The sequence below is a fragment of the Condylostylus longicornis genome, unplaced genomic scaffold (genome assembly GCF_029603195.1).
Source record: "Condylostylus longicornis isolate FDR11 unplaced genomic scaffold, ASM2960319v2 ptg000085l, whole genome shotgun sequence".
NCBI classification, from domain to species: Eukaryota; Metazoa; Arthropoda; class Insecta; order Diptera; family Dolichopodidae; genus Condylostylus; species Condylostylus longicornis.
This window is the reverse complement of record NW_026578053.1, coordinates 514,554-540,098: the sequence shown is the minus strand read 5'-3', so window position 1 is coordinate 540,098 and position 25,545 is coordinate 514,554. Positions and strand designations below refer to the sequence as shown.

The 25,545-nt window shown below is 25.1% G+C and overlaps 2 protein-coding genes across 4 annotated transcripts in view; one reads left to right on the top strand and one right to left on the bottom strand.

Annotated features, from left to right (window-relative positions):
* Positions 1 to 16,152, top strand: part of LOC129613634 (uncharacterized) — a 99,817-nt gene extending 83,665 nt beyond the window's left edge. For both annotated transcript variants that reach the window (XM_055527772.1, XM_055527773.1), the window contains 5 exons: positions 10,772 to 11,111; positions 11,178 to 12,059; positions 12,152 to 12,300; positions 12,368 to 13,151; positions 13,217 to 16,152. In XM_055527772.1, coding sequence (XP_055383747.1) covers positions 11,027 to 11,111; positions 11,178 to 12,059; positions 12,152 to 12,300; positions 12,368 to 13,151; positions 13,217 to 13,527 — 2,211 coding nt within the window. In that variant the 5' untranslated portion in view covers positions 10,772 to 11,026 and the 3' untranslated portion in view covers positions 13,528 to 16,152. The remainder of the gene's footprint in view (positions 1 to 10,771; positions 11,112 to 11,177; positions 12,060 to 12,151; positions 12,301 to 12,367; positions 13,152 to 13,216) is intronic.
* Positions 16,153 to 21,361: 5,209 nt separating this feature from the next.
* On the bottom strand, positions 21,362 to 24,914 carry LOC129613651 (general transcription factor IIH subunit 1). Of its 2 annotated transcripts, XM_055527804.1 has the most exons (7): positions 24,734 to 24,914; positions 24,024 to 24,223; positions 23,623 to 23,961; positions 23,103 to 23,542; positions 22,487 to 23,042; positions 22,201 to 22,376; positions 21,362 to 22,136 (listed from the first exon to the last, which is right to left on the bottom strand). In XM_055527804.1, the coding sequence occupies exons 2-7, from the start codon at positions 24,175 to 24,177 to the stop codon at positions 22,011 to 22,013; spliced, it is 1,791 nt and encodes a 596-aa protein (XP_055383779.1). In that variant the 5' UTR covers positions 24,178 to 24,223; positions 24,734 to 24,914; the 3' UTR covers positions 21,362 to 22,010. The 2 variants fall into 2 exon arrangements, with proteins under 2 accessions (XP_055383779.1, XP_055383781.1); XM_055527806.1 differs by lacking the exon at positions 24,734 to 24,914 and having other exon boundaries at positions 24,024 to 24,719.
* Positions 24,915 to 25,545: the final 631 nt, after the last annotated feature.

The window sequence follows — 25,545 nt, the reverse complement described above, 5'->3', positions numbered from 1 at the left end:
TTAGGTTGAAAATTTAATTTTTTTTGGCCTAAGCCCAAAAATTTTGCGAATGAGGGTTAGGCCACTTTACTTCTGAGCCCTTCGTATAAAGTCAAATGAAGTTTATTAATTTTACCGCCCGCCCTATCCCTAAATTATTACAACAAATTATCAGGAAATTTTTAAATAATAATTCGTTAAATAATGTAAAAGCTAAATTTTTCTCTTAAAAACTTGTTTGAGTTCAATATTTTCAATTTGAACTGATTTTAAATATTAACGTAACGGACTTATAAGGTAATTTTCTAAAACTACAGTACTTCTTTAATAACAACCCCTGCACAACTTAAAAATTTTTTTGATTAAAATTGTAAAGCAAAAGATTTAAATTGTCTTTTATTAAAACAATGAAATTTGCATAAAAATAAAATTTTTATCCCTTTTTTCCGCTTTTTTAACTAAATAAACGATTTTTAAATGAAAAACGCATTAAAAACACCCTCACTTTAAAAGTACAAGTCAATGAAGCCAATTTTCTTTTTATATAATTGCAAAAAATTTCTTTACAAAAAAAAACAAAAATTAATCTTTCCGTTTAAAGGCTCAATTTTTTTGGACCATAATAACATTTTAGCATATTCTCATACCATAAACATTGACACATCATTATCAAGCTTGTGATTATTCTTGATTAAACTTTTAAATGCACAGACATGAGTATATATGCATAAATAAACATTTTTCATACGTCAACTAAGAGATTTTTGCATACCCAGTTGCATACAAGCGCACATAGCATTCAAGTCAATTTACCTTAATTTTGTTTTTATGGAAAAGACAAAAAACAAGAGTGGCAAATTCGAGTGGCATTGTACCCTTCCCAATGCCACCCATTTCTTTATATTATAGAAAACGAATTCATAATTATTATTGTTATAAATGAAATCGTTGATTCATTCATTTGAAAATGCTCTTGAACAGCAGCACAAGAGAAAACTCTTGAAACAATCATTATTTTTTGTAACACTTTTACTTTCATTTTTTATTATGAAGTGAGTATTGTACGCAAACACATTACATAACTTATATTGTACATGTCATACATAAAATATATGTGGTTATTAATTTGACCTAACGATTTGCGCCGTTTAAGCAAGAATTGTAAAAGAGTAAGATCCCATTTTTTATTCTTTTAATAGTAATTTTATGATACGTTCATCTGAAATTGTTCTAAGAATCATGAAAATATGAAGTTCTTTCCCGTTTCTAAAAATCCCTATTTTTCGCAAAATTTGGGAAATATTGAGCTATTTTATATCGTATTGTCATTTATAATTCCGTCGTAAATTTTTACACTATATAAGTGCTTAACATTTACCTAATTGAGTTAAAATTTACGATATTATACGATATAAAAATTACGATATTATACGATATTATATTTATACGAGACTATATTTATATTAAGGTCGCAGGTATTAAGGTACGTTATGTTGCAATGTGCAAAAACATAAATACATAAACAAATATTTGTTGGTCTAAGACTAACCAACAAAGTTATTGCAGACAATTAAGCGATTTATTATAAAAACATCATGTCCACTTCCACTACGTTTAAAATTCTCTTTCGCTTCAGCTACTAGAGATAGTGATATGCAGAATGATGTAAACGCCGGAATGTATAAATAATTTATGTGGACAACAAGATGATATTGTTTATACATAAACTCTGTCAGATGTATATAATAGAAATACACACAACATAAGTGCTATGGTAAAATAAGAATAATGGTGAATTATGCGAAATCTACTACAAGAGAAATTTTGCTATCCTACGGCACTTATATATTATATGGACACCCTTTTTACATAATAAATTAACAAAAACATGTACGTACGTAATTGTAAAATACATAAAATTATTAAAAAGGGAAAAAAATTAAAGTGTGAGATGTCTCTTAAATTTTATTTTATTTTCCGGTGAAGTTATATATAAAATATAATGAGACCATTTTAATAATAATTTATAAAGTCAAATGTCAGTAACAATTTTTAAAATCACTAATATCATAAGTATTCTGTTATACAGGCGCTTATAGTATATTAAGTGTTCAGAGAGTATTAAAGATTACGAAACAATGTTATTTATCAAACATGATTTAAAAGTTGTTATATAACTATGATCGTATTTTCATTATGCATCAATTATATCGTATATATATGAGTATCTTTTGGGGACACAATGAGGAACCAGTTGAAACAATAATATCAAAAAATACTGTAGCTATTTACTATATAGTAAATTTATAGTCATTTTTTATGTTTTATTGATGACGAAGTTTTTGAATAAATTAGCGTAGGGTGTATTTTATCAATATTGTTAATGGCATAGGAGGTAATTATTTCTATAGAAATTTGAGAATGATAGTATCTATGTATCTATGTATGGTGTGAAATACGTATTGTTAATATTGTGTTACAAATATTGTAGTATAAGTAGTTATAAATTACTTAGAAAGTGTTGTTGACACTCTTCATGTACTCTGAACTTCACGATAGTTTTACAATATTTTGAAAAAAAAAAAATTGATAAATAATAAAATTTTGCTCAAGAAATTTGTTCGACATAGGAATTTTCCTTAAGTCATTTTGAAAGAACAAAATTTTGAAGTTTAAAATTTGTACTTGCGACGGGCAGCGCTAAAGTCGTACGTATACGTCAAATTTTTGTCGCAATAATAAAATTTTGCTAAATATTTCTTTCATATTTTGACAGTTTCGGTATATATTTATACATAATTATAATTCTTAATTTTAAAAATTAATTCGGAGTCAGTTTTAATATTGACTACGTTCTATGCCTATACACATCCGAGATGTGTATAGGCATAGAACATCTATTTTGACTCGATTTATTACTAAAATGTGCACCACATCTATTTTGACTCGATTTATTACTAATTAAACGTCATGAAACATTTAAAAAATTCCGAATCAATAATAAATTGGTAACAAATTGTAACAAATTGTTGTATAAATTCCAACAATATCGTAATATAAATATTATCGTACAATACCCCAATTACTTTGACTCGCCCTAAAGTAACGTGGCAAAACAAATTTTTTTTAGCTTGCCACTTTTAATTTTAACTTACCATTATACATAATATATCAATTCACAATAGTTATTCAATTTTTATTTTCGAAATCCATAAATGTAAAAAATGAAATGTGCTCTTTCTATTAACCAATGTTTTAGTACACACTTGATACTTTTAAATATATTTAAATATATTAGAGGCGTTTAAAAAATTCACACAAATTTTATTGTTATTTTCTATTTAAAATATATGTACATAGAGTCTATATATGTAGGAGTTCTACATAATGCTGCTGCCTGCTGCCTTAAAATTTCAAATTTAATTCAAATTTAATTTACAAAATGTTTATATATAGGTACACCATTAATAATTATAATTTTGTAACCTCATACATCTACCATTTTTTTTTGTGTTGTTATTTGTTGTAAAATAATTGATTGAATTCATCAATTTATTGTTGTCAAACTGTTGAATATGATCCCCAATAAATCAATAGATATCGAATGTAATTGTATGTAAGTAAGTAATTTGGATAGTTGTTTATGGAATTTATAAAATAAAATTGGGTCAATAAAATAAATATTAAAATTTAGTTATTTTCTATACCATATACAAGAGTGATAAAATTAATATTATGTAGTAGATATAGGGGACATACGTTAATGTTTTAGTGACAATGAAATTATGTAATAAAAAAAATGTGGGAAATTTTTGAAGTTTTTTTTCATTTTACTTTTGTTTAGGTTAAATGTAAAATTTTAATGATAATTTTAGTAATTTATAAACACTTTTACAAATTTTAACATAGATTTAAAAAATATGGAGGCATAAGTTACTAAAATAGTAATGCGGGGAGTAAATTAATGTTTTAATAATGAATCAATTGTTTTTTTTTAAGTGTTTTTACACACTTATTTTTCTTAGTGATTAATGACATAATGTATATACAGATATCGAAATTATTGTTGGAAATTTTATGAGAAGTAAGATTAAATTTATTTTAAATGTAAAAAAATTTTTGTAATTTAGGACATTAACATTATAATTTTCAATAAAATTAATATTAAAACATACTTAGTTGTGCATATGTATAAGCACTTTACCTAAGATTTTACAATGACACAGAATATACTCTTTTGTAATCTTATATATAGAGAAGATTACAAATGTATACATATGTATGGATTTGAAAAATCTCAGTTGATTGCCATAATAATAGGCAGAATATACAATGATATTATTTACCCAGGCACTTAATATAAAAGAAAGATTAAAATGAATAAACATATGAAATAATTCTAGACTTTGTATAAAATTCAACAATGAATTTAAATAGTCGAGAAATGTTATTTTTGCAAATTTCTTCCATATTACTTATTCTTAAAAAAAAAAATGTAGAATAAACGAATAAGAAATTCTAAAGAATTTAAGTAGTTTATTGCACTTTATTATTATGCGGCTTAAATGACACAAAAAGAAATTAAAAATATTCTCATTATTATTATATAGAATTTGACAATTTAATTAAATGAGAATTCTAAGTATAACCTTTGGCGGTGAATACACTCAAGAACCATACTTAGATATGCATAACCGTTGCACAATCGTCATTCTAGCAAATGTGCACGAATAAGTGTACATTAAGATTTTTGATAAAAATGTCAATTACAAAGATCTTGCATTAGATTTAATTTCAAATTTGTATATGTATAACGTTTGTACCATGTAATTGATTTATACATTTGTGATGATTTTAATCAGCTCCGAGGAAATAAATGCCTTGTAATTTTCACAAAATTGCTTTTGATCAACAGGTTTTTGTAATATTTTCGTATTTCAAACTTTGTTTTATTGAGAGAAATGAAAAAATATATCAAGATCCTATTTTGTATGTTTACACATACTAGACTATACAGCGAATTATTCAAACTGAGTTGAGCCGAGTTGTTTAGCAGGTGACTTTCGAATAACAGCGCTATAACAATTCTATGTAAAATACAGATTTTGCGTAACTAGTATTTGACTGATTTTAGTAAGTTTAAGAAAAAATTAATGAACACGGCGGATCCCGTAATATTCTTAAAAATCGTAACAACACAGGTCGGGTAAATTTTAGTTTTCCATAAATTTTTGTAAAATCGTTTATTGCTTTCTTAGGAAAATTTGAATCTCATTTCAAAAGGACTGAAATAAAAATGATTGACAATTAGGTTGTCATTTATTTTTTTCAAAAAAAAACTCAATAAACAAAAAACCAGCATCAATTTCGTTTCATTTACAAAAATCTTTTTTTCAAATTCTAACAATTTCAAAGCATACATTCATATACACCTATGTATGTTCAAACATATACCAATTGTTAAGTTAATATTTTCCAGAATTGTATTAAATTAACCTTTCACGACTTAGAAATGATCGTAATACGGTCTTCGCAAATGTTCATAAAATGTAAAAATATAAAAGTACATACTTTCATTAAAATTTTCTTTATATACATTTATTATTCATACATACATACATTTTAATTTTTGAAAAAAAAACTAGATCAAATTTCAATTAATTTAAAAGATCATTTAGAAAAAAAAATCATTAGAATTCATAGGAAATTAAATTAAAAAATTCCGCATGATTTAAATTTTACAATTGAAATTTATATTTTTTGTGAAAATTCTCATAGTATAAATAGTTAACCTATCTGTTCTATCATTATTATAACCATACATAAATGAAACCCTAGTAATTGAAAAAAAATCTCTTCACTTATAAATAATCAGATTACAAAAATAAAAAAAAAAAGAGCAGCTCATGATTTTCAATCAAAAAACAATTCAAGACCTCAATTACATTGTAATCAATTTGATTTTGAACTTTTTTTTTCACAATAATATTAATATTATGCAAATTAATAAGAGTAAATAATTCCAAAAATTAAATATAAATTGTACACATTTACATATGTACGAGTATGAGTACATAAATATTTGTTTATGTGCAGAAAGAAGCAATTGTATTTAAGTTCTACAGGGAATATGAGCACTTCTAATATTTACAAAAGTGTACTAATACACTATGTAGTATGCAGCATTTTAAATATGTATGTGTGTCTATATGTAGTACATTCCTAGCATATCATGAATTTTATAAAACAAAATCAATAATTAAATTTATTGTTAAAAAAATAACAACTTAAGCGAATTATGTAAGCTTTTTTTTTGCCTCTCTCTCTCTCTCTGTCTCCCTCTACCGTTCGTTTTTTCTTGTAGTTAAGTTATGCTACTTTATCAATTTTACATAAGCATGTTGTAAATGAAGTTTATTTTGTCTACAATTTTATTTCTATTTAGTTTATTTAATTTCTTTAATTGTGTGTTCTTGCTGTATACGTTTTTTTTACATGAAATAGTATCTGCGAGAATTTAAGAGAGATTAAAGTGTAAAATTTATAGACATTGAATAAAATTTTTTATTAGGTCCTGTTTTTATTAGTTCCTAATCTCGTACACGAAGATAATTTTGGTTTAATTAAGAGAGAAGCTCAAAAAAGAGAAGTCAGGCAAAAATAGGTGTCTCTCAAATTTTGAAAATTAAATATTTTGACTTACGTATATTTCCGGTTGCATTTAATGTTTTCCCTGACATTTGTCAGATTCCTTAAATTTTTCTTAGATTTCTGAAACTTTGTCCATATTTCCCATTTTCTTCATTTTGTAAGGTCATTTGATTGAAATACATGGGTCCGTACATTTGATTGAAATACACTTCAGAATATCTGAGATTAAAAAAAAATTTACCTTAATGCCTAGAAAATTTTTTTGTTTTGAAATGTGCTTCTTTACAAACTATTGATTTACTCATAACTTATTTCTTTTTCATATTTTTTTTTTTCAAAATTTGCGTTTGCGACCTTACAACAAAAATTTGTATCATTTTATTTTTCTTTTTTTTTTTTTACTATGTGTAGAATATAAAAAATTTGTGCCGCTAAAGAAAATCTAGGTCACAAAAAAATTGATTCATAAATTTACATATGTTTTATACGCGATTTTCGTACTTTAGACATAAAATGTGAATGTGTGTATGTAAAATATTTATAAAATGTTTTTGAAAATAGAAACAGCAAAATTTACTTAAATTCATAAATTCCATGTTTACTTACATACATATATGTAGGTATAACATTATTATATTCTGTCGGTTTGAAAGCTAAATATTATATATAGCCACATAAGTACATTAGAATGACTTAAAAACGATTCATTTGAATATTGTGACAAAATTAATGAGGTAAATCAATCAACTCTAGCATGGAATAAGAATTAAAAATTAAAAAAAAAAAAATTTATGTAATTTATGGAAACCTCGACGATACATTCGAATAGGTCAATAGTTTATTATTCAGATTCCAACATATGTATGTACATATGTATATGCTAACATATATGCATAATGACTCAAAATTAAATTCATTACAATTATTGTAAATTTAATTTAATTTTTATTAAATTATTTTAATGTTATATGTCAGTTTTGAATGAAATTTATTAAAGATTTTAATTTAATATGATCTTACAAATTGTTAAATAATTATAAAAATTCATATACTTATTAATAAATTTTAAAATAAACTTTAAACCTAGTATAAATTTTTAATTTGAGAATTAATGCAAGAAATTAGTTCAATGTATTTTTATGACGAGTACAACACGAGCATCTATCAAAAATGTTATAATGCATCCAAAGACTGATTCCCTTCTATTGTACGAATTAAATTCTAGAAAAGAAGATAAGTACTTGATTTATTTTATATAAATTAAAAATTATAAGCTCAAATTTTAAATTAATTTCGTTCAAAGGCCCATATACATACATATATACATATGTATGTAGATATAGTGATATCATTCCACAGTATTAAAAACTCTTAAGAATTGTTTGTCAGCTGGCAACACCTACAAACGTATGCTCTCAAACATCTATAATTGAGGGTGTATTTAAACACTTTTTCCAAACTGTTATACATATACTTTTTCCGAACTGTTATACAAATTCTTTTATATACATATATTTGAAAATAATAATGGACGACTTTTTTAAGCATTCAATATAAAAAAAAAAATACACAGAAATATTGGCTACGACTCCGTATTTTACGCGATCCATTTGAAAGACCCGATTTTGAGTGAGTTTTTCCCAAATTTTTTTTTAATTTTTAAGCAAACTTATACGGAATAATATTTATGTGTAAATGTTTTAAAAATATATTTTTTTAATATTATAATTAATTTTAGTTCACAAAATTATTTTAGTGCATATGTCTAAGAAATGCCCTTCTACTGTGTAAAAAAAATATTACTAGTAACAAAAGCCCACCGACTGTAATAAATTTCCTTATTAAAGATAAACACTAAATGCATATTATTTATTTTTAACACTCTATCTACTCATTTAAAATTTTCTGTCCTTAAGGTATTAAAAGTAACAAGAATAAAATTTATGTACCTATGCCGGCATGCATATATATGTATAACGTATAAGGTGTGAGAAATTGTACATAAATGGTTATGGCACACCTTCTTTAATAACATTATTTAAAGCAACTTTATTATATTTTACTTCATATCGTTTCTAAAAAAAAGGTTATCGTTCTATCACATTTACACATACATATATTTTGTGTACATATAAAATTATCCCTTTACCTTGATCCTTTTATGCAATAAAGTGAAAAAATATGTAATAAAAAAAAGGAATTAAACACACTTGGATTGTATACAGTATGGACAATTATATAAAATTCTACAATACTTACATAATATTTTCTGACATATTAAAAATAAATTACAAAAATTATTAAAACATTGTAGAAATTAAAATAAAAATAATTATAATGATCAGCACTATATATATAAGGAATCTGATATAGCTCTCTCTATTGAGAGCTAGTAAAACCTCTTTAATTCATATATACAATACGAACATAAAACGGCCGAACTCAGACTCTGCTGATAAATATGCAATGTTATAAACAAAAATTTTAAACTTTCCTTACTTCTGTGCGCGTATGAGAGTAAAGTAAACGCATTATGCGGACTAACAAACAGCTTAAGTTCTTTCTTGAAATAAGTGTAAAATATGTTTAATATTTTGAAAAATATGATTTACTGTGTGGTTGTACTGATAACCACAAAGGTAATCACTAACTGCTTACCAAAAACTATTTCTACTACTTACATAATGACAAAATTCCCTACTGGGTTCTAAGTGGAATGTTTAATTAATTTTTTAAAAATATACCCAGGAAGAGTAATTTTTTATTGCCATATTTATTAAATCGACGTAAATCCCATATAACACTTTTAATTCTTGAATTTTTCAATATTTAAGCAAATATGATCGCTTGAGGTGCATCATAGGCGTGTAAACAAACCAATTAATTTAATTTATCGAGTATCAAAATTTAATGCGCAAACATGTTTAAAAATAAGATAATTTCTTTAAAGTTTGAGTTTTTATCCGATAGATGTCCAACTAACTTTGGGAATCGTTATGTCCTAGATCATTAATTAAGCATGCCTATATAGACAAATAAATGTATATAGATAGTTATCAAAAATTTTCACACATATAATGAGGCTTTTCATTAAATACTTATATATAACACATGTGTGAAGCAGTTATGAGTTCAACTATAGAGTTTTGTGTAGGCACAAATTCCTTCACATGTTAAAAATAACTTTTCCATAAATTGAAACTTCTTTTTCCCACCATTTCTTGTATTCTTTAATAGACCTTCGATTAAAAAACGCACAAATTTAAGTATAGGTAAAAAAAATGGAATAAATTTTAATTTTAACTGATTTTTTTCCCCAAACTGATTTATTTTGAAAGCTTTTTTAGAACGTTAAAATATGTTAATTTTCACATTATGACGTCATATTTGATAACTTTTTGTTAAAAATGAAAAAAATATATTCGTTTTTTATATTTTATTGTTTTTCTGTATTAAATGATTTTTTTTTATTTAATTTGGATAAATCGAAATTTTTTTTTGTTTCATAATTGTTTTGATTTTTTTTTATTAGATTGCTGTTTCGGTTAAACATCAGAGCATTTTGTTTTTATTGCTTTTTTTTTTGTACCCCGTCAAGGTTGAAAAAACATGAGGAAATATCTAAGGTCATACATAGAATAAATTTAATTTCTCAATAATTTTAAACTAGTAAATGAAATTTAAAAACATATCAAACAATACCATGATTTTGTTAGAACCGAATTCTAACCCAAGCTCTAATTTTGTTTATACATTAACATCCAGGTTATATTTTAATGATTATGAATACTTCTATTGTCGTATAGATGGGGTATATGAAGATTGAATAACTTTTTTTTTAGAAATTCATATACCAAATTATAGCCAAATTATAGGTATTTGTAAAATATCGAACTCAGTAGTAATTTTAATCAATTAAATAATTTGAGATGTAGGCTTATGATTGCATTTATGACATAACAAAAATATTTTTGTCAGCTGTGATCTTGAGTCCTAATTTATGGCACGAATCATTTTAATGAACATTGTTAATTATTTAAACAAGATTCAAATCATAAAATTATTGTTTTTTTTTTAATTTTGTACATATGTATGTATGTAATTATAAAAATTTTCTAATAATTTTTTTTTTTTTCTAAAGTTTCAGATTTCATAAACATCACAACATAAGAATTCTGTTGCCTGTATACTTATATACCAAAAACGAACCAGCAACACAAAATATCAGCAGAACAGAACAGAATGTCAACAATTTAAAACAACAAAAACTTGGAATTAATTAATTAAATTAATAAAAAAACAGAAACCAAGAAAAAAAATTAAAAACCAATAAAATCAATTTAATTTTTATCTCAAGAAAATTATTTAAGAAAAAAAATTTTATAATCAATGCAAAATGGGTGCTACAAAAGTTGGCGGTAAAAATTTAATAAAAACTAGCCTGTTATCATTAAAATTAGTGACATTTCTTGTTTTAAGTGGTAAGTGGTAATTTATCAGACCTAAAATAGAAAATATTTTTCTTATTTTTAATTTTATATTTTTAGGCATATCAGCAGTTCACATATTAAACTCATACCAACCATTTATATGGGGATTAAATTTTGAAGAATATCGTATAATTAGCATTGTAATACCATTAATTTCAATTATTGGACCATTAATTGCTGGTCCATTAGCTGATAAGTTAGCTGCTAAAAATACAAATTCATTTGGAAGATCATTAAGATTTCTTCTTGCTATATTCCTTATACTATCTGCCATTTTCTATGCCTTATTATTTGTTATACCACCGGTAAAAAGAGAAGAAGCACGACGTCCAGAAGTTAGTTTTAGTTGTGATTCAACTGGTGCTGTTATATTTCAAGAACGTTGCTCTGAATTAAATGAACCATGTCATAATTGGAAAGAGAAAATTGGTTCATTGGTATTAACAAATTGTACATATACATGTCAAAATCCAAAACAATTTGAAAATTTATATAAACCATGGGTTAAAGGAACACCAGTACCACCAACAACAGAAACAAGTGCTGAATCTGATTATCATGATTATGATGAGGCATCATCAAGTGTAACAGAAAGTATAAGATCAGATAGTTTAAGACTTATAGATGATTTAAATATTGATGATGGTTTAGAAAGGATAAGTGCAGAACATCGTTTTGGTAAACGTAGAAAAAGACAAGATGTTGATGTTAATTTTGTACCAGATAAAGTATATGTTGAACCACCACATTTATGTACAAAAGGCAAAAATGAAAATGGTACAGATGTAATAAAACATTGTCACGTTTACACTGTTGATACAGAAAATTTAAAAGTTCATGTAACATTAAGAACAACAAATCAAGAAGCCCAGCAACAACAACAGCATCAACAATCTCAAAATGAAACTGAAAATGAAGAATGGTGTAATTATCCTCTTGGTAAGTAATTCTGAGCATTTCACTATTTTCAAATTTTCCCCAAAATCAAATTTTTCTATTTATCAATTCTTCCATTTTTTGCTTTAATTTAGATGGATTCCAATGTAATGTACCAGAAGCTCAAGCCGAATGGATGAAAGCCTATACAAATATGTCAGATTGTAAACCAACTGTTGAATGTGAAGTTGTTGATCCTTATGATAGCCCGAAAAGTGTTCTTGCCGACAGCCAATGTATTAAAGTAAATAATGAATATTTTGCATATTTACAGGCTTTTAAGAAAAAAAATATAACTATTAAATTTTTAGATTGAAGGTGATATCGATACAACCTTATGGGGTTATTCAGTTTTACGTGCAATTGCTGAAATTTGGCCACTTGGAGCTTTAACATTATTAAATACTGCCATTATTATTGCTGTTCGAGATACATCTGAAGGTAGAGGGGAAGTATGCCGACAATATGTATGGGGTGCAATTGGTTATGTTATTATAATACCAACATTACAAATTGGTTTTTCTAAATCATCTGATGGTTCATATGATTTTGCATTAATTGCAATGATTGTTGCTGTTGTATCATTTTTAGTTGCTGCAATTGTACTTTTAACATCAACAAGAATGCCAATAAGCCCACCTGAATGGTGGTGGCATACAAAATCTGGTATGCTTGTTTATCCAATGTCAGCAATAAGAAAATATTGGCCAGAGATGACATTAGTTGCTGTTGTTGCTCTTATATATGGTATTTTCTGGGGCAGCATACACAGTTATTTTAGATTTGAATACAATGATACTGAAGGTCTTACAGCGATTGCATTAATTTTTGTTTTATTATTATTATTCAATCAAGATAAATTTATTGAATATTGCGGCCATTCAAATATTTTAATAGCTGGATTTTCACTATTTATAATACGTTTTACAGCATTAGCTGAAAATATACATTGGTTAAATGTTACAATGGAAATTTTAGAACCATTAATTATTGGTATGGTATGGATTACATGTATTTTATATATGAGACATGTTATGCCAAGAAAATTTACAGCAACTGGACAAGCACTTATTGTGATAATGTTCTGGTGTTTAGGTAAAAAAAAATATACAAAAAATTTTATACATAAATAAATACTAAATATTTGAATTTAATTTTAGGAAAATTCTTTGGTGCTTTAATTGGTTTAGCTAAAGATCATCGTCAACCACATAATGATCATTGCATGTATCATGGTTTAGCAATTGCAGCTTTAATTATTTCAATTATTTATTTCATTATGTATAATTTGGTATTAGCACCCAGATGTGCAGCTAAACCACAACCAGCTCCAATACACTTATCACAACCTGCCTTAAATGGTTCTGGTACAGCGACAGGTGGTAATACTAATAGTGGTTCTAATGGTAATTACACACCTCTTAGAGTTTATCATAACGAACGAGGAAAGAAAGGACAATTTAGATATTAGATTTTGACAAAAATAACAAAAAAGAAAAAAATTTGCATAAAAAAAACATTTTTTTTTAATTATTAGTTTTTGTATTTTGTAAAATTTTTGTCCTTTAAAAATAGTTTTTTAAATATTTTGTAAAACGCTTCTTTTTATTTTTTTGTTTTTAAAGTTATTTTTAAAAATAATAAAATAATAATTTTAAATTTAAAGAAAAAAACACGCATTAAAAATACATTTTTGAAATTAAACCAAACTTAATACTAAGATTCCAGTGAAATAATGAAAAAACTTTGTCCCAGTATAAAAATTTGACAAAAGATTGTAAGAAAATTTATAACTGCCAAACTATTTTAGACGCTCAATTAACCCATGTGTATCTCACATTTGTGTCTTCTATGTTAACCATTTATATAAATTCGAGAATATTACAAATATTCTTACTTACTAGATTAGATGAATAAATTACTTTGATTAAATTAGAAAATCATCGGAAACAATTAAATTTTCTTCATATAATTGCATCTGTCAAAATTTAGATTTACTATTCGAACTCGTTTCTTTCATTAATGTAATTGTAACAGTTGGTTTTAATAAATGGCTAAAAGTATATACATTTAATAAATTTATATTGTCTTTGTAACATGCCGCATTGAATAACACAATGTATAATACATATAGTGCTTGTATAACAAACTAAATAACATTACATTATTTTTGACATATAGCACTGCAATTACTATATATTTTCGTATATATTAATAAAAGAACTACAATTATTGCTGCATACATGTATAAATATTCGACATCATTTAATTTGAATTCTTCACACAGAAACTTAGTATTAAGTTTTATGCCAAAATATATTATTTTAATATAGAAAACATAAAAAAAAAACTATGTATAATAAATAATAATAATATAATATTTTAATAAAATTTGAATATAGTACTGAAATTATAATAAAAATAATATTATTTTACTATTTATACAAATATATTGCGTATGCCTGCCGAATTCAATTTACAGTTCAATAAAATTTATACAAATAAACGAAGTTGGGAAAAATTCATACTAATTTTGCGATTTTGAAATTTTAGTTACATATTGGCAACACTATAAAATAAGCACAGTTAAATAAAATAACCGTTTATTTGTATTTTATTTTTGTTTTTTTTTTTTTTTTGTTTGCATACGTAACTACCGACTCCATTTTTTTTTGTATTGTAAATTTTATTTTTCTGTTAATTTTAAGTTAAAAATTTTTTTAAAAACTATTTAGAAATTTAAAATAAGGAGAAAAAAAAATACTTTAAAAATTTTAAGCATTGCGATGACAACATTGTTTATATTTTAATAATAATAATAACAAAATAATAAACTCGTAATTTAATAACGAATTCGAATGAATCCGAATTCACAAATTCATTTTCGGATTCGAAAATAATAAAGTTTTCGTATGAACTAAATGTCAATTTTTTTTAAACTTATATTTCAAAAATATTTCTCATTAGAATTATGCAATATTCTTTGATTGTATGAAATTCAAATAGAAACAACTATAAAAATTTAAGATTTGAATAAAAAGAAACAAGGTTGTTTAATAATCAGGGTTGCTGTATCGCTATTAAATCACTAAAATTGAAATCGCAATGGAAATATTATGAAAGCTGTGTAGGCTGACGCGATTAAAGTCAAAATAGAATTTGAAATTTAAAAAAATAAAATTGAAGTCATGATCGAATTCAAGAATATTTTGGAGCTTACTCGGCAACCCTGATTAAAATTACTATACTTACTTTTAATTATAAAAATTCAGTTTCTTAGACTTATTTTGAAAAATATAAGAGAAAATAAAAACCAAATGTGTTCTTTTAAAATTGAAGACAACAAAAATATTTCTTTTTTTTTTTTAATTTTTTTTTTTACTAACTTTTAAATTTTATTGTAATCAAATTTTTTTTTTTAATTAAATTAAATTTTTAAAAATAAATCTAATCCATGCAAATTTTTACAGAACTATAAAAACCATGACAATGTAATTAAAATTAAAATAAAATAAAAAAAAATTTTATTAATAAGAAGTTTAAGAAAATTTATCTGTTAAACATTTGTTTTTGATAAAAAAAAAGGAAAAAATTAAAAATTAAATGTTTATAATTTCGTAAAATAAAATTAAAAGTCTTATTGTGTATAGCGAATTCGCCAAGAAACTTGGCGAATGTTACCTATTTTGGTATTATGTATGGGGAATCCGCCAGAATCTTTTTGCGAATTTACAAACAATAAGATAAGTGAAAATACAATGTGACAAGTAAGAAAATTTGTCAAAACTATCAACAATTTTATTTTCTTAATTTACTTTAAAATATTGTTAATATTTATTTCAGTGCTGCCATTGTGTTATTAAATTCGCTCATCATACATAATACCAAATACTAGCGAATTCGCTAACTAAAGAGAATTCAACAAATTGGTGAATTCGCAATATACATATAAAAAGTTCATAATTCACATAAAACAGATCAATTTTATTTTAATCATACGTATGGTGAATAAAAAAAATTTGTTGAATATCTAAGAAATTTTATATAATAATAACTACACTATATTATGTACTTGTATTTCAAAACGAAACTGATTCCAAATGTTTTTTTTTTAATTATATAAATTATTATTAATTTTTTTTTTTTTATTTTAGAAAACTTTTTAAATTAAATTCAAAATAAAGATTGTACAAAAAAAAAAATCACTTAAATAAAAAATAAATTGTAAAATTTTAAAAATTCTTTAAATGTCATTTTCTTTTTTTTTTCTTTCCTTTGTAAAATCTCATTATTTTTACAACTATATATAATTAAATTAAAATAAAAGGAAATTAAAATGAATTTTTTAAAATATTTTAATAATAAATATTTTTATTACTTTAAAAAAAAATTATATTAAAAATTTAAAAAAAAAAAGTAATAAAATGACATAAGAAAAGAAAAAGCAAAATTTTTGTTAATTATTTTTTGAATTTTTCATAATTGAATTTTGTGCACGCTAGAAGCTTTATATTGAAACTACACACCCCTATCATCTCTATAATTTTTACGTAATGGTAATGTAAAAATGACAAGTAAAGGAAATGTAAAATTCTAGGCTACAGCATTTTTCATACTCTTAAATTGTCTTGTTACAATTTATGTCATTTTTGACTGTTTTATAGTAATATAAAATTTAAAATTATCATTCTTAAGAGCACTATTTCCAAAAAAAAAACACTCAAACTCAAAATTTAATCTAGATATTATTATAATATTTATGAATTTTCATTAACACAAGTATATTAAGCTTATCATGCCTTGCACAAACTATATAAACGTTCCAAATTTTCTTTTCAAAGAATTAAAACAGTTTTAGGAAAAACTTCATTATGTTTCATGGGTAATTTAAATAATAGTACTGATATTATTACACACGGGTAATTTAAATTGTACTGTAAATAGTACTATATAATATTAACAATCTAATACAAATGTGCTTTCTAATATGAAATTAACAATAAACTGCTTATACACTTTATTTTTTAAAATTATTAAAATAATTTTTTTAATTTCCTTATTCATAATTAAAAAATTTTAAATATATAGTTATAAAATATTTAATATTAATATAAAATTAGTGTTATTATTAAAACAAAAATTATTAATAGATTTAATTTAATAAAAAAAATAAGGGAATATTAAAACAATATAGAAAAAAAAATTGCCTTGAAATTTTATAATCCAACTCACAAATCAAAATGCTTATGAATCTTTATGATTAGAAAAAAAAAAAATAGTAAAAATGTTTACAATGAAAACATAGATCAGGTCAAAAAAATATATATATATACATTTATAAATTTAATAATATATTAATATTATAATTAATTATAAAATATTGGAAAATGCAAATACATACTTATATGTATATATTTATATACATTTTGTACACAAATCTTAATATATACCTAAATCTAATTAAATATATATATATATATAAAATATTTTCTTTGTGAATATTAAATAAATTTAAAATTTAAGAGAATATATTATTAAAAAAAAACAAAAAAAAAAATTATATAAATTTTAAGTTTTAGATAAGCTTATAAAAGTTTAATTATAGTATATAAAAACTAAAATAAAAAAAAAATTTAAATAAAATTACTAAAATCATAAAAGTGCATTTATTCACAATTAACACTTTACAGCCTAACATGACAATAAATTCTTGCAACCAGGGTCTAACATATAAACATATGTAACGCAAAGAAAGCGCAACAATTTCATTGCACACTCACGACAAATCTAATGAAATTAATTTTGAAACTGTTTTATTGCACTATAAAATTATTATTTATTAATCTATTAAATGCCTTAGTTATCTCATATACTCTGGATACCTTGATATTATTGAAAATTTTGCTCAGGTTTACCAATTATTACAAGATTGAAATAAAAATTTTATACAATATGCCAAATGATATTATTTATTAAAGAAAAAAAAATTTATACCGGGTGTTTTGCATAAGGGGGCAAATATACCTATGAGTTCGGAAAAATGCGACGTAGAGTAACCAACGGGAGCTTATTTTACAAAATAATCGATGGTTCTTTATTTCCGGTCTTACAATCAATTAGGCTTGAGACATAGTTTTTGAGATAAAGCTGGTCAAAGTTAGAATTTTTTTTTTATCTTTTTTAAAACACCCGTAATTTCCCGAAAATTTTCTATTTTTCGAAACGCTACATTGAGAGCTAAAAGTTAACCCAAAAAACACGTGAAAAATGCATGGTTCATTCATTTCAAATTGTAAACTAAGCTTGTAAAATGTTTCAAAAACAAATTATTCATATTTCATAATGTATTATGTACATCAACCAAATGTTTATAAACAATTTAACGATTTTTTTTAGCGCTAGCTTATATGAATATATTAATGAGCAACATTCTTGCGCAATTTGTTAAAAATGCAATATTATTGGATCTATATACACTTCTACAAATACTTGAATAGATGTACAAAAAAATGATCAAAAACGCTTTCAATTATTATCAAACGCAAATCAAACTTAAAATTAAATGACAAAATTATCGAAGCTCCAAATCAAACATTTCCTTTCATGCTCTGTCATATATTTTTACGATAACGAAAATATCATATATACATATAATATTACTTAATGCAATCCTAGTGGTATATGTATATGTAAAACTCAATAGTAAAATAAAAATGATTACTTATAAGTAATACAAACACTTCAAATAAGTTTACCCATTATTATAAAAAGTGTTCATATTTACATATGTATGTATAAACATACCATCCATTTATGTTAAAGTTTAAAAATTGATTTCACTTGTTTCACTAGGCCCTGAAAATTAAAATTTGCATGGAAGTTAACCAAGTAGTTGAAAAGGTATAACTATTAACACAGGTATGTGTTTCACATGTAACTAATGTGAAATGATTTTGATTAAAATAACAGAAACATGTATGTATGTATTCCAAAAATTGCTTTAATTAATGACCCATTAATGTCGTTCTATTGAACACATTACCCACAAAATTTATCAAAAACTTTATTTTCAAAACTGGTTATTTTAATATTTTAAGCAAATACAAAAATTATGCCGTTTTGCCTATACCCCAAACTTTCCACTATAAATTTAACAAGATTGATCTTTGGAACTATACTTTGGTGATTTGTTTTCAGTAATTTCAACTTCTGTATAGGATTCATGAGATATATGAGGAGGTAATATAGCCACTAAGTCTAAACCAGAGTTTTTAGTAATTTAAAGCACTCCTTTTGTACTCCCAAAAAAGAAACGAAGACATTATTACTGAAAATTTCTTTAGGTTTAATGTTTTCATTGCCTCAACAACAATTTGAGTTCCGGTTGACATTTCCGTAGTTGGCTCCAAATTATTTCGGGTTCCTAAAATAACGCACTCCTTCAACACCATTAAGCAAATTTTTAACATTATCCAATTTTGTAGCATCCCCTTCTACAAGTTCTATTTCTTGTTTTGTCTTAAATGCCTCTGACACTGTACTTAAGTTCCTGTACATTAAATGAACTTTAAATCCTAATATAAAATATGACGCGCTTATAATTATTTCTTAGGAGTTAACTAAAAATTACGCTTTAGGAGTTAACTTAAAATTTTATAGTGAGTTAGTTTCAACCTTTTTTAACAGCATAGTCTAAACACAGCAATTAATGGTGTTGAAGGAGTGCGTTATTTTAGGAACCCGAAATAATTTGGAGCCAACTACGGAAATGTCAACCGGAACTCAAATTGTTGTTGAGGCAATGAAAACATTAAACCTAAAGAAATTTTCAGTAATAATGTCTTCGTTTCTTTTTTGGGAGTACAAAAGGAGTGCTTTAAATTACTAAAAACTCTGGTTTAGACTTAGTGGCTATATTACCTCCTCATATATCTCATGAATCCTATACAGAAGTTGAAATTACTGAAAACAAATCACCAAAGTATAGTTCCAAAGATCAATCTTGTTAAATTTATAGTGGAAAGTTTGGGGTATAGGCAAAACGGCATAATTTTTGTATTTGCTTAAAATATTAAAATAACCAGTTTTGAAAATAAAGTTTTTGATAAATTTTGTGGGTAATGTGTTCAATAGAACGACATTAATGGGTCATTAATTAAAGCAATTTTTGGAATACATACATGTTTCTGTTATTTTAATCAAAATCATTTCACATTAGTTACATGTGAAACACATACCTGTGTTAATAGTTATACCTTTTCAACTACTTGGTTAACTTCCATGCAAATTTTAATTTTCAGGGCCTAGTGAAACAAGTGAAATCAATTTTTAAACTTTAACATAAATGGATGGTATGTTTATACATACATATGTAAATATGAACACTTTTTATAATAATGGGTAAACTTATTTGAAGTGTTTGTATTACTTATAAGTAATCATTTTTATTTTACTATTGAGTTTTACATATATACATATACCACTAGGATTGCATTAAGTAATATTATATGTATATATGATATTTTCGTTATCGTAAAAATATATGACAGAGCATGAAAGGAAATGTTTGATTTGGAGCTTCGATAATTTTGTCATTTAATTTTAAGTTTGATTTGCGTTTGATAATAATTGAAAGCGTTTTTGATCATTTTTTTGTACATCTATTCAAGTATTTGTAGAAGTGTATATAGATCATTTTTATTTTGAAGTTTCTTTGATTTATGTTTGAATGCAGTTTATGTCGTTCAATTTTCAAACGGATTGAATACGTACGTACTTAGTTGAAGTATTTGTAGAAGTGTATATAGATCACTTTAAGTACATATTTTTAAACTCTATCATTGCAATGCATCGAAATGATATGAATTTTTTAAAAAACACTATATTATACTTATTTAGCAAAAATAGATATTCGTAATTCAAAATATGCCTGTATCCACATGTATGGTTTTTAAAAGAACAGATTGCACTCACAATTTGTTATGATATCCAATTCATCAAGTTAATTACAAGTGCTAATTGCTAAACACTAATTTGGTTACGCCTTTTCAAAAACGTGACGAAATCATGTTCTTAAAATATATGTATATTAATTTGCATTTAATATGAAATATCATACAAAATGCTATTCTTCCAAACACCAATTAATAAGTTCAATAACGCACACAATATTCTGCAATTTTACAAAACCTTCTTAAATTTGCAAATTTAAATTATCCTTAGATGGTGTTATCATCTCGCAATCCAGAGATTTCTAATTTTTTATAGTCTGAAAGATTGAAATTTTAATAAAGAGTCCTTCCAAATTTTTACATAGATAATTTTTTTTTATTAATAACATAAAAAAAGAACGGTGAACCATTTAATTTGTTGTATTTTATAATTGTGTAGCTAACAATTTTCTGTTTTATTTTTTTCGTTTCTATTGTTTTTGCATTTTAAATAGTTTTAGTGATTTTATTTTTGATTATTTTTTGACATGAATTCTGCAAGGTTTTAACAGTTTTTACTTTAGCTTTGATTTTATTTAAAAAAGAAAAACAAAATATATTTATGAATTAGAAAAAATTACATTTTCTCATTTCTATCTACAACGCTAGAATTTTTCATTTCACAAAAATAAAAATATTTTCTTATTAATACTCTTTATATATGTACATATATGCAAGTATGAATTCAATTTAATTGAGAGGAGTTCGAGCCATAATATGTTTTCTTTTTTTTTTTTTCAATAAATTGACTTAATCTATTTTTTATTTATGTAAGGTTTATGAAATAATTTGAAAAAAAAAAATCATAAATTACACGCGCATTTTGAAATGACTACAAAATTTGCAAGATTTCTTATTTTCATTTTAATGAAGTTAAATTTAACATCGCATTTGCAATTGCTGTTGCACTAGCTGCTGCTGCTGCTGCAGATGTCGATGTTGATGAGAAATGTTTATTTTGATGCTACCGATGCAAACGCATTCTTCTTTCTTGCCAAGTTGCAAATTTTCGTCCAGCAGACTGTAGTAACTGATTCAAATGTTGTGTTAAAGTGGCACCTAGTGGTGATAACTCACGCATGGCACGATCCTATAGATTATTAATGTTTGAATCAATGCATTTGCAATCTTTTTGTTTAAATATTAATATTTACCTCAAAAACAGTTAATTTTGCCATTTTAAAACGTTGTAACGCTTCATGCATTCGAACAGCACGATTTTCCAACTCTGGTGTTGTAGGTGGAAAAGCACTCCAAAAATGTTTTAATAATTCACTCAGAGACAAATATAAATTTCTAAGATCCTTTTCGAATTCTGGTGGCACAAGTTCTAAAATATATTTATAAACATAGAATTTATGATAAAAATACAAGGTTCAAAATACTTATAAATGTAGGAAATCCAAATCTAAATCCAAATATACATAAAAATTTGCTTACGTGAAGATGGCTCCTGAAAACTTCTCATTAAAGCACCTCCGGGACTTAATTCACCTAATGCATTAACAGCAGATTTTGCGCTAACTAAAACTTTGTGGGGGGTCCTTTGACTCCACATATCCGATTCCTCGCATATTCTATATTGCGTCACTTCTAAACCTTGTAATTCTTCAACATGATCAGAATAAGATACAGGAACTGGACCATGTAAATATCTTTCCACCTTATCTAGATTTAAATGCAACGATTCTTTATTCGTTTGCTTTCCATTCATATCATCAATGGCATCAACAAGTGGTGTTCCTAAATCATCGAGACAAATTTTTTCTATTAATCTTTGCTTTTTTGCTTTTACTGGAGAAGTAGACAAACAAGAATCAGTAGAATTTCTGCGAGATGAAGGATTACTTGTACTTGTATTTGCATTATTGTTATGATTAGACTTATGCTTTTTTTCTTTAAGGCCATTCAAATTTAAATCACCTTTGTTAGCAGATATGTCTGACAAAGGATTAGTTTGCGGTGTTGTACTAATGTCCGTACAGGTTTTTAAAACCTAAAAAATTCAATAAAAATTCATAGATTATAATTTTCTGACAATCCCTTACAAATTTACCATAATTGAATGTTGATTAAACCGTTTTATCATGCTTTGATGAACAATATTTCCACTATTTGATTTCCTATTATCACTAAATGCACTTTTAAAGCTATCTTGTAATGCTTTATCCTCAAATTGTTTTAAATCTAGTAAGGGATCGCCGGATCCTTGTTGTACGGCAGCTTTTAAAGCTTGATCATCGATCTTACCACATTCTGAAAATATATCTTTGGTCCCCGCCGTTATTCGATCCCTATGAAAATAATGTGATTGAAAAAATTTTGTCCAAAATTCTTGTTCAGTCATTTTTGATGGAACGTTTTCTAAATGTTTCTTTTTAACAGCTGGATATGTTTTAAAAATACAGTCACGTATATCAGCTGTCAAATTATACTTCAAACCATTGCAGCCATCTGTTTGTGGTTTTATGTCTGCCAAGAAAGCTCCGGAAACTCCTAATTTTTCAAAATAAAAATCAATAAATTTTAAATCACATAAAAAAACGAATTCATGTGTAGATTGATGTATTACTTACCAATTTCTTGTTTTTTAGAATTATTTTTTTGTGCATAATCTTTGGCATGTGTTTCCCAGAACTCTTCGCTTGATAATACTTGAGTTATCACCAAGTCCTTATACAGTTGCAGTAAATGTGGGTTTTCTGTTAATATTCGATTTTTTTCTTCTAATTCTTTATCAACTTTACGACGAAAATTTGGCAAAAGTTGTTGAAGCAATTCCTTCACTTTATCTCGATCAGCTAATTGCGCTGCTTGCCCTAGTCTATTAACAAAATGAAATGTTGAGCTATTGCCATCATGTAAGACCACTTGTAATTGAACTTTTGGTTTTCCTTCAGGAGATATTTTTTGCACTAAAACCAGTTCAATATTTAATTTAAAATAATATTGAACATTATTTTATATGTTAATTTACTTTTAATATCTTGAAACCTATGAGAACAAGCTACAGTGTCTCGGTTTTCCGCCATCCATGCAAGCCGTTCATTCATTATATATAAGGTTCCATCACCTTTTTTGTACCGAACCTCACCCATTTGCAAAAGAACATCTTCACTACTAGTTGTCATTTTTTCGCAATATCACACAGATGTTCTAGTGTCAAAATGGAGGCTCCTAAAATTGAAAAAATTATAAAAATTTAATTCGAAAAATGTCTTAATTCTTAAAATTCTTTTAAATTTTCATCTTTGTTAACCTTGTCTACATTTCTCTACCCTAAAACAAAATTTACATCCACCCAACGTATGACCATAGTACACCATACATCATTAATTCATACTTACATATTCACTAACGAAAGTGATACCTGAATTTGTTTTAAATCCTAACCTATATAAAGCAAGTTATTTGGTTTATAATAAAATTATTTCTAAATTTTACCGTCCCAACTGTTTAATAAATTTAAAATAAACTTGTCTAGCTTAGAAAATTTATTTTTTATACACCTCATTTCTAATAAATTTATATGCTTATTAATGACTAAAGCTAGTTAGTATTTGATTAGTTCTGTTGGTTGATTGGTAGATGTAGAATAAATTGAGAACCATTTTCATGTGATGTAATTTTTTTTTTGTCTCAAAAATATTTAAGGCTGGTTAAAAATTTCATAATATTCCAACTCACCTGAACTATAATATTGTTAAAAAACAATTTACACTAATTTTTATAAATTTATATCCAATTATTAATTTTTTATATTTTTTTTTCCAAATACTCTAACATAATTTACACCTTACGGCGGCCGCCATGAAAATACGAATAATTGGCCGATAGGTAGCGCAACGATAGGGTTCATCGTTGTGTGCGTGAGGTAAAGAAACCACTGAAAACTGAAAAGTGTAGAAAAAAATACGAGAAAAACATTTAAAAATGCCAAAATTTTGATTGAAACGACATTTAAAATGTCAGTTTATATTTTTTGTCTCACTTTAATGCATCTAGTCGTCTCACATTTTATTCAACTAACATGCAGCGACACCTAGTTCTCATACAAAATTTATTAATTTTAATTGAAAATAATTATGTTCAAAAACTACCAAGGTTTAACAATTGAATTTTAGTTTTCACAATTTAAAATAATAACTTTCATTGAATAAATTGAAGTTTGAGTTTTAATTCCAAATTGGCAAATCTTTAACACGAGTAAAAGATGTTTGAATTTTTGCACAAGAACTTATAATATGTAATAGGTTTTAAAAAAAAAATAAATATACTTTTGTTGATTTCCGCTAGTAAAAATATTTTGTCTGTAAAACAATAATTTTTTATGTTTTATAAAAGTATCAAAATTTCATGTGAATTTATTGAAATCCATAAAATAACTCTTAGCTATTACTACTATTTAAAAATTTTTCTGAATGGGACAATTTTGAATAACTTTTCTTTAGATTTTGGCTAGAAGATTAAAAAACAAATTGTTTCCCAAAAATTCAAAC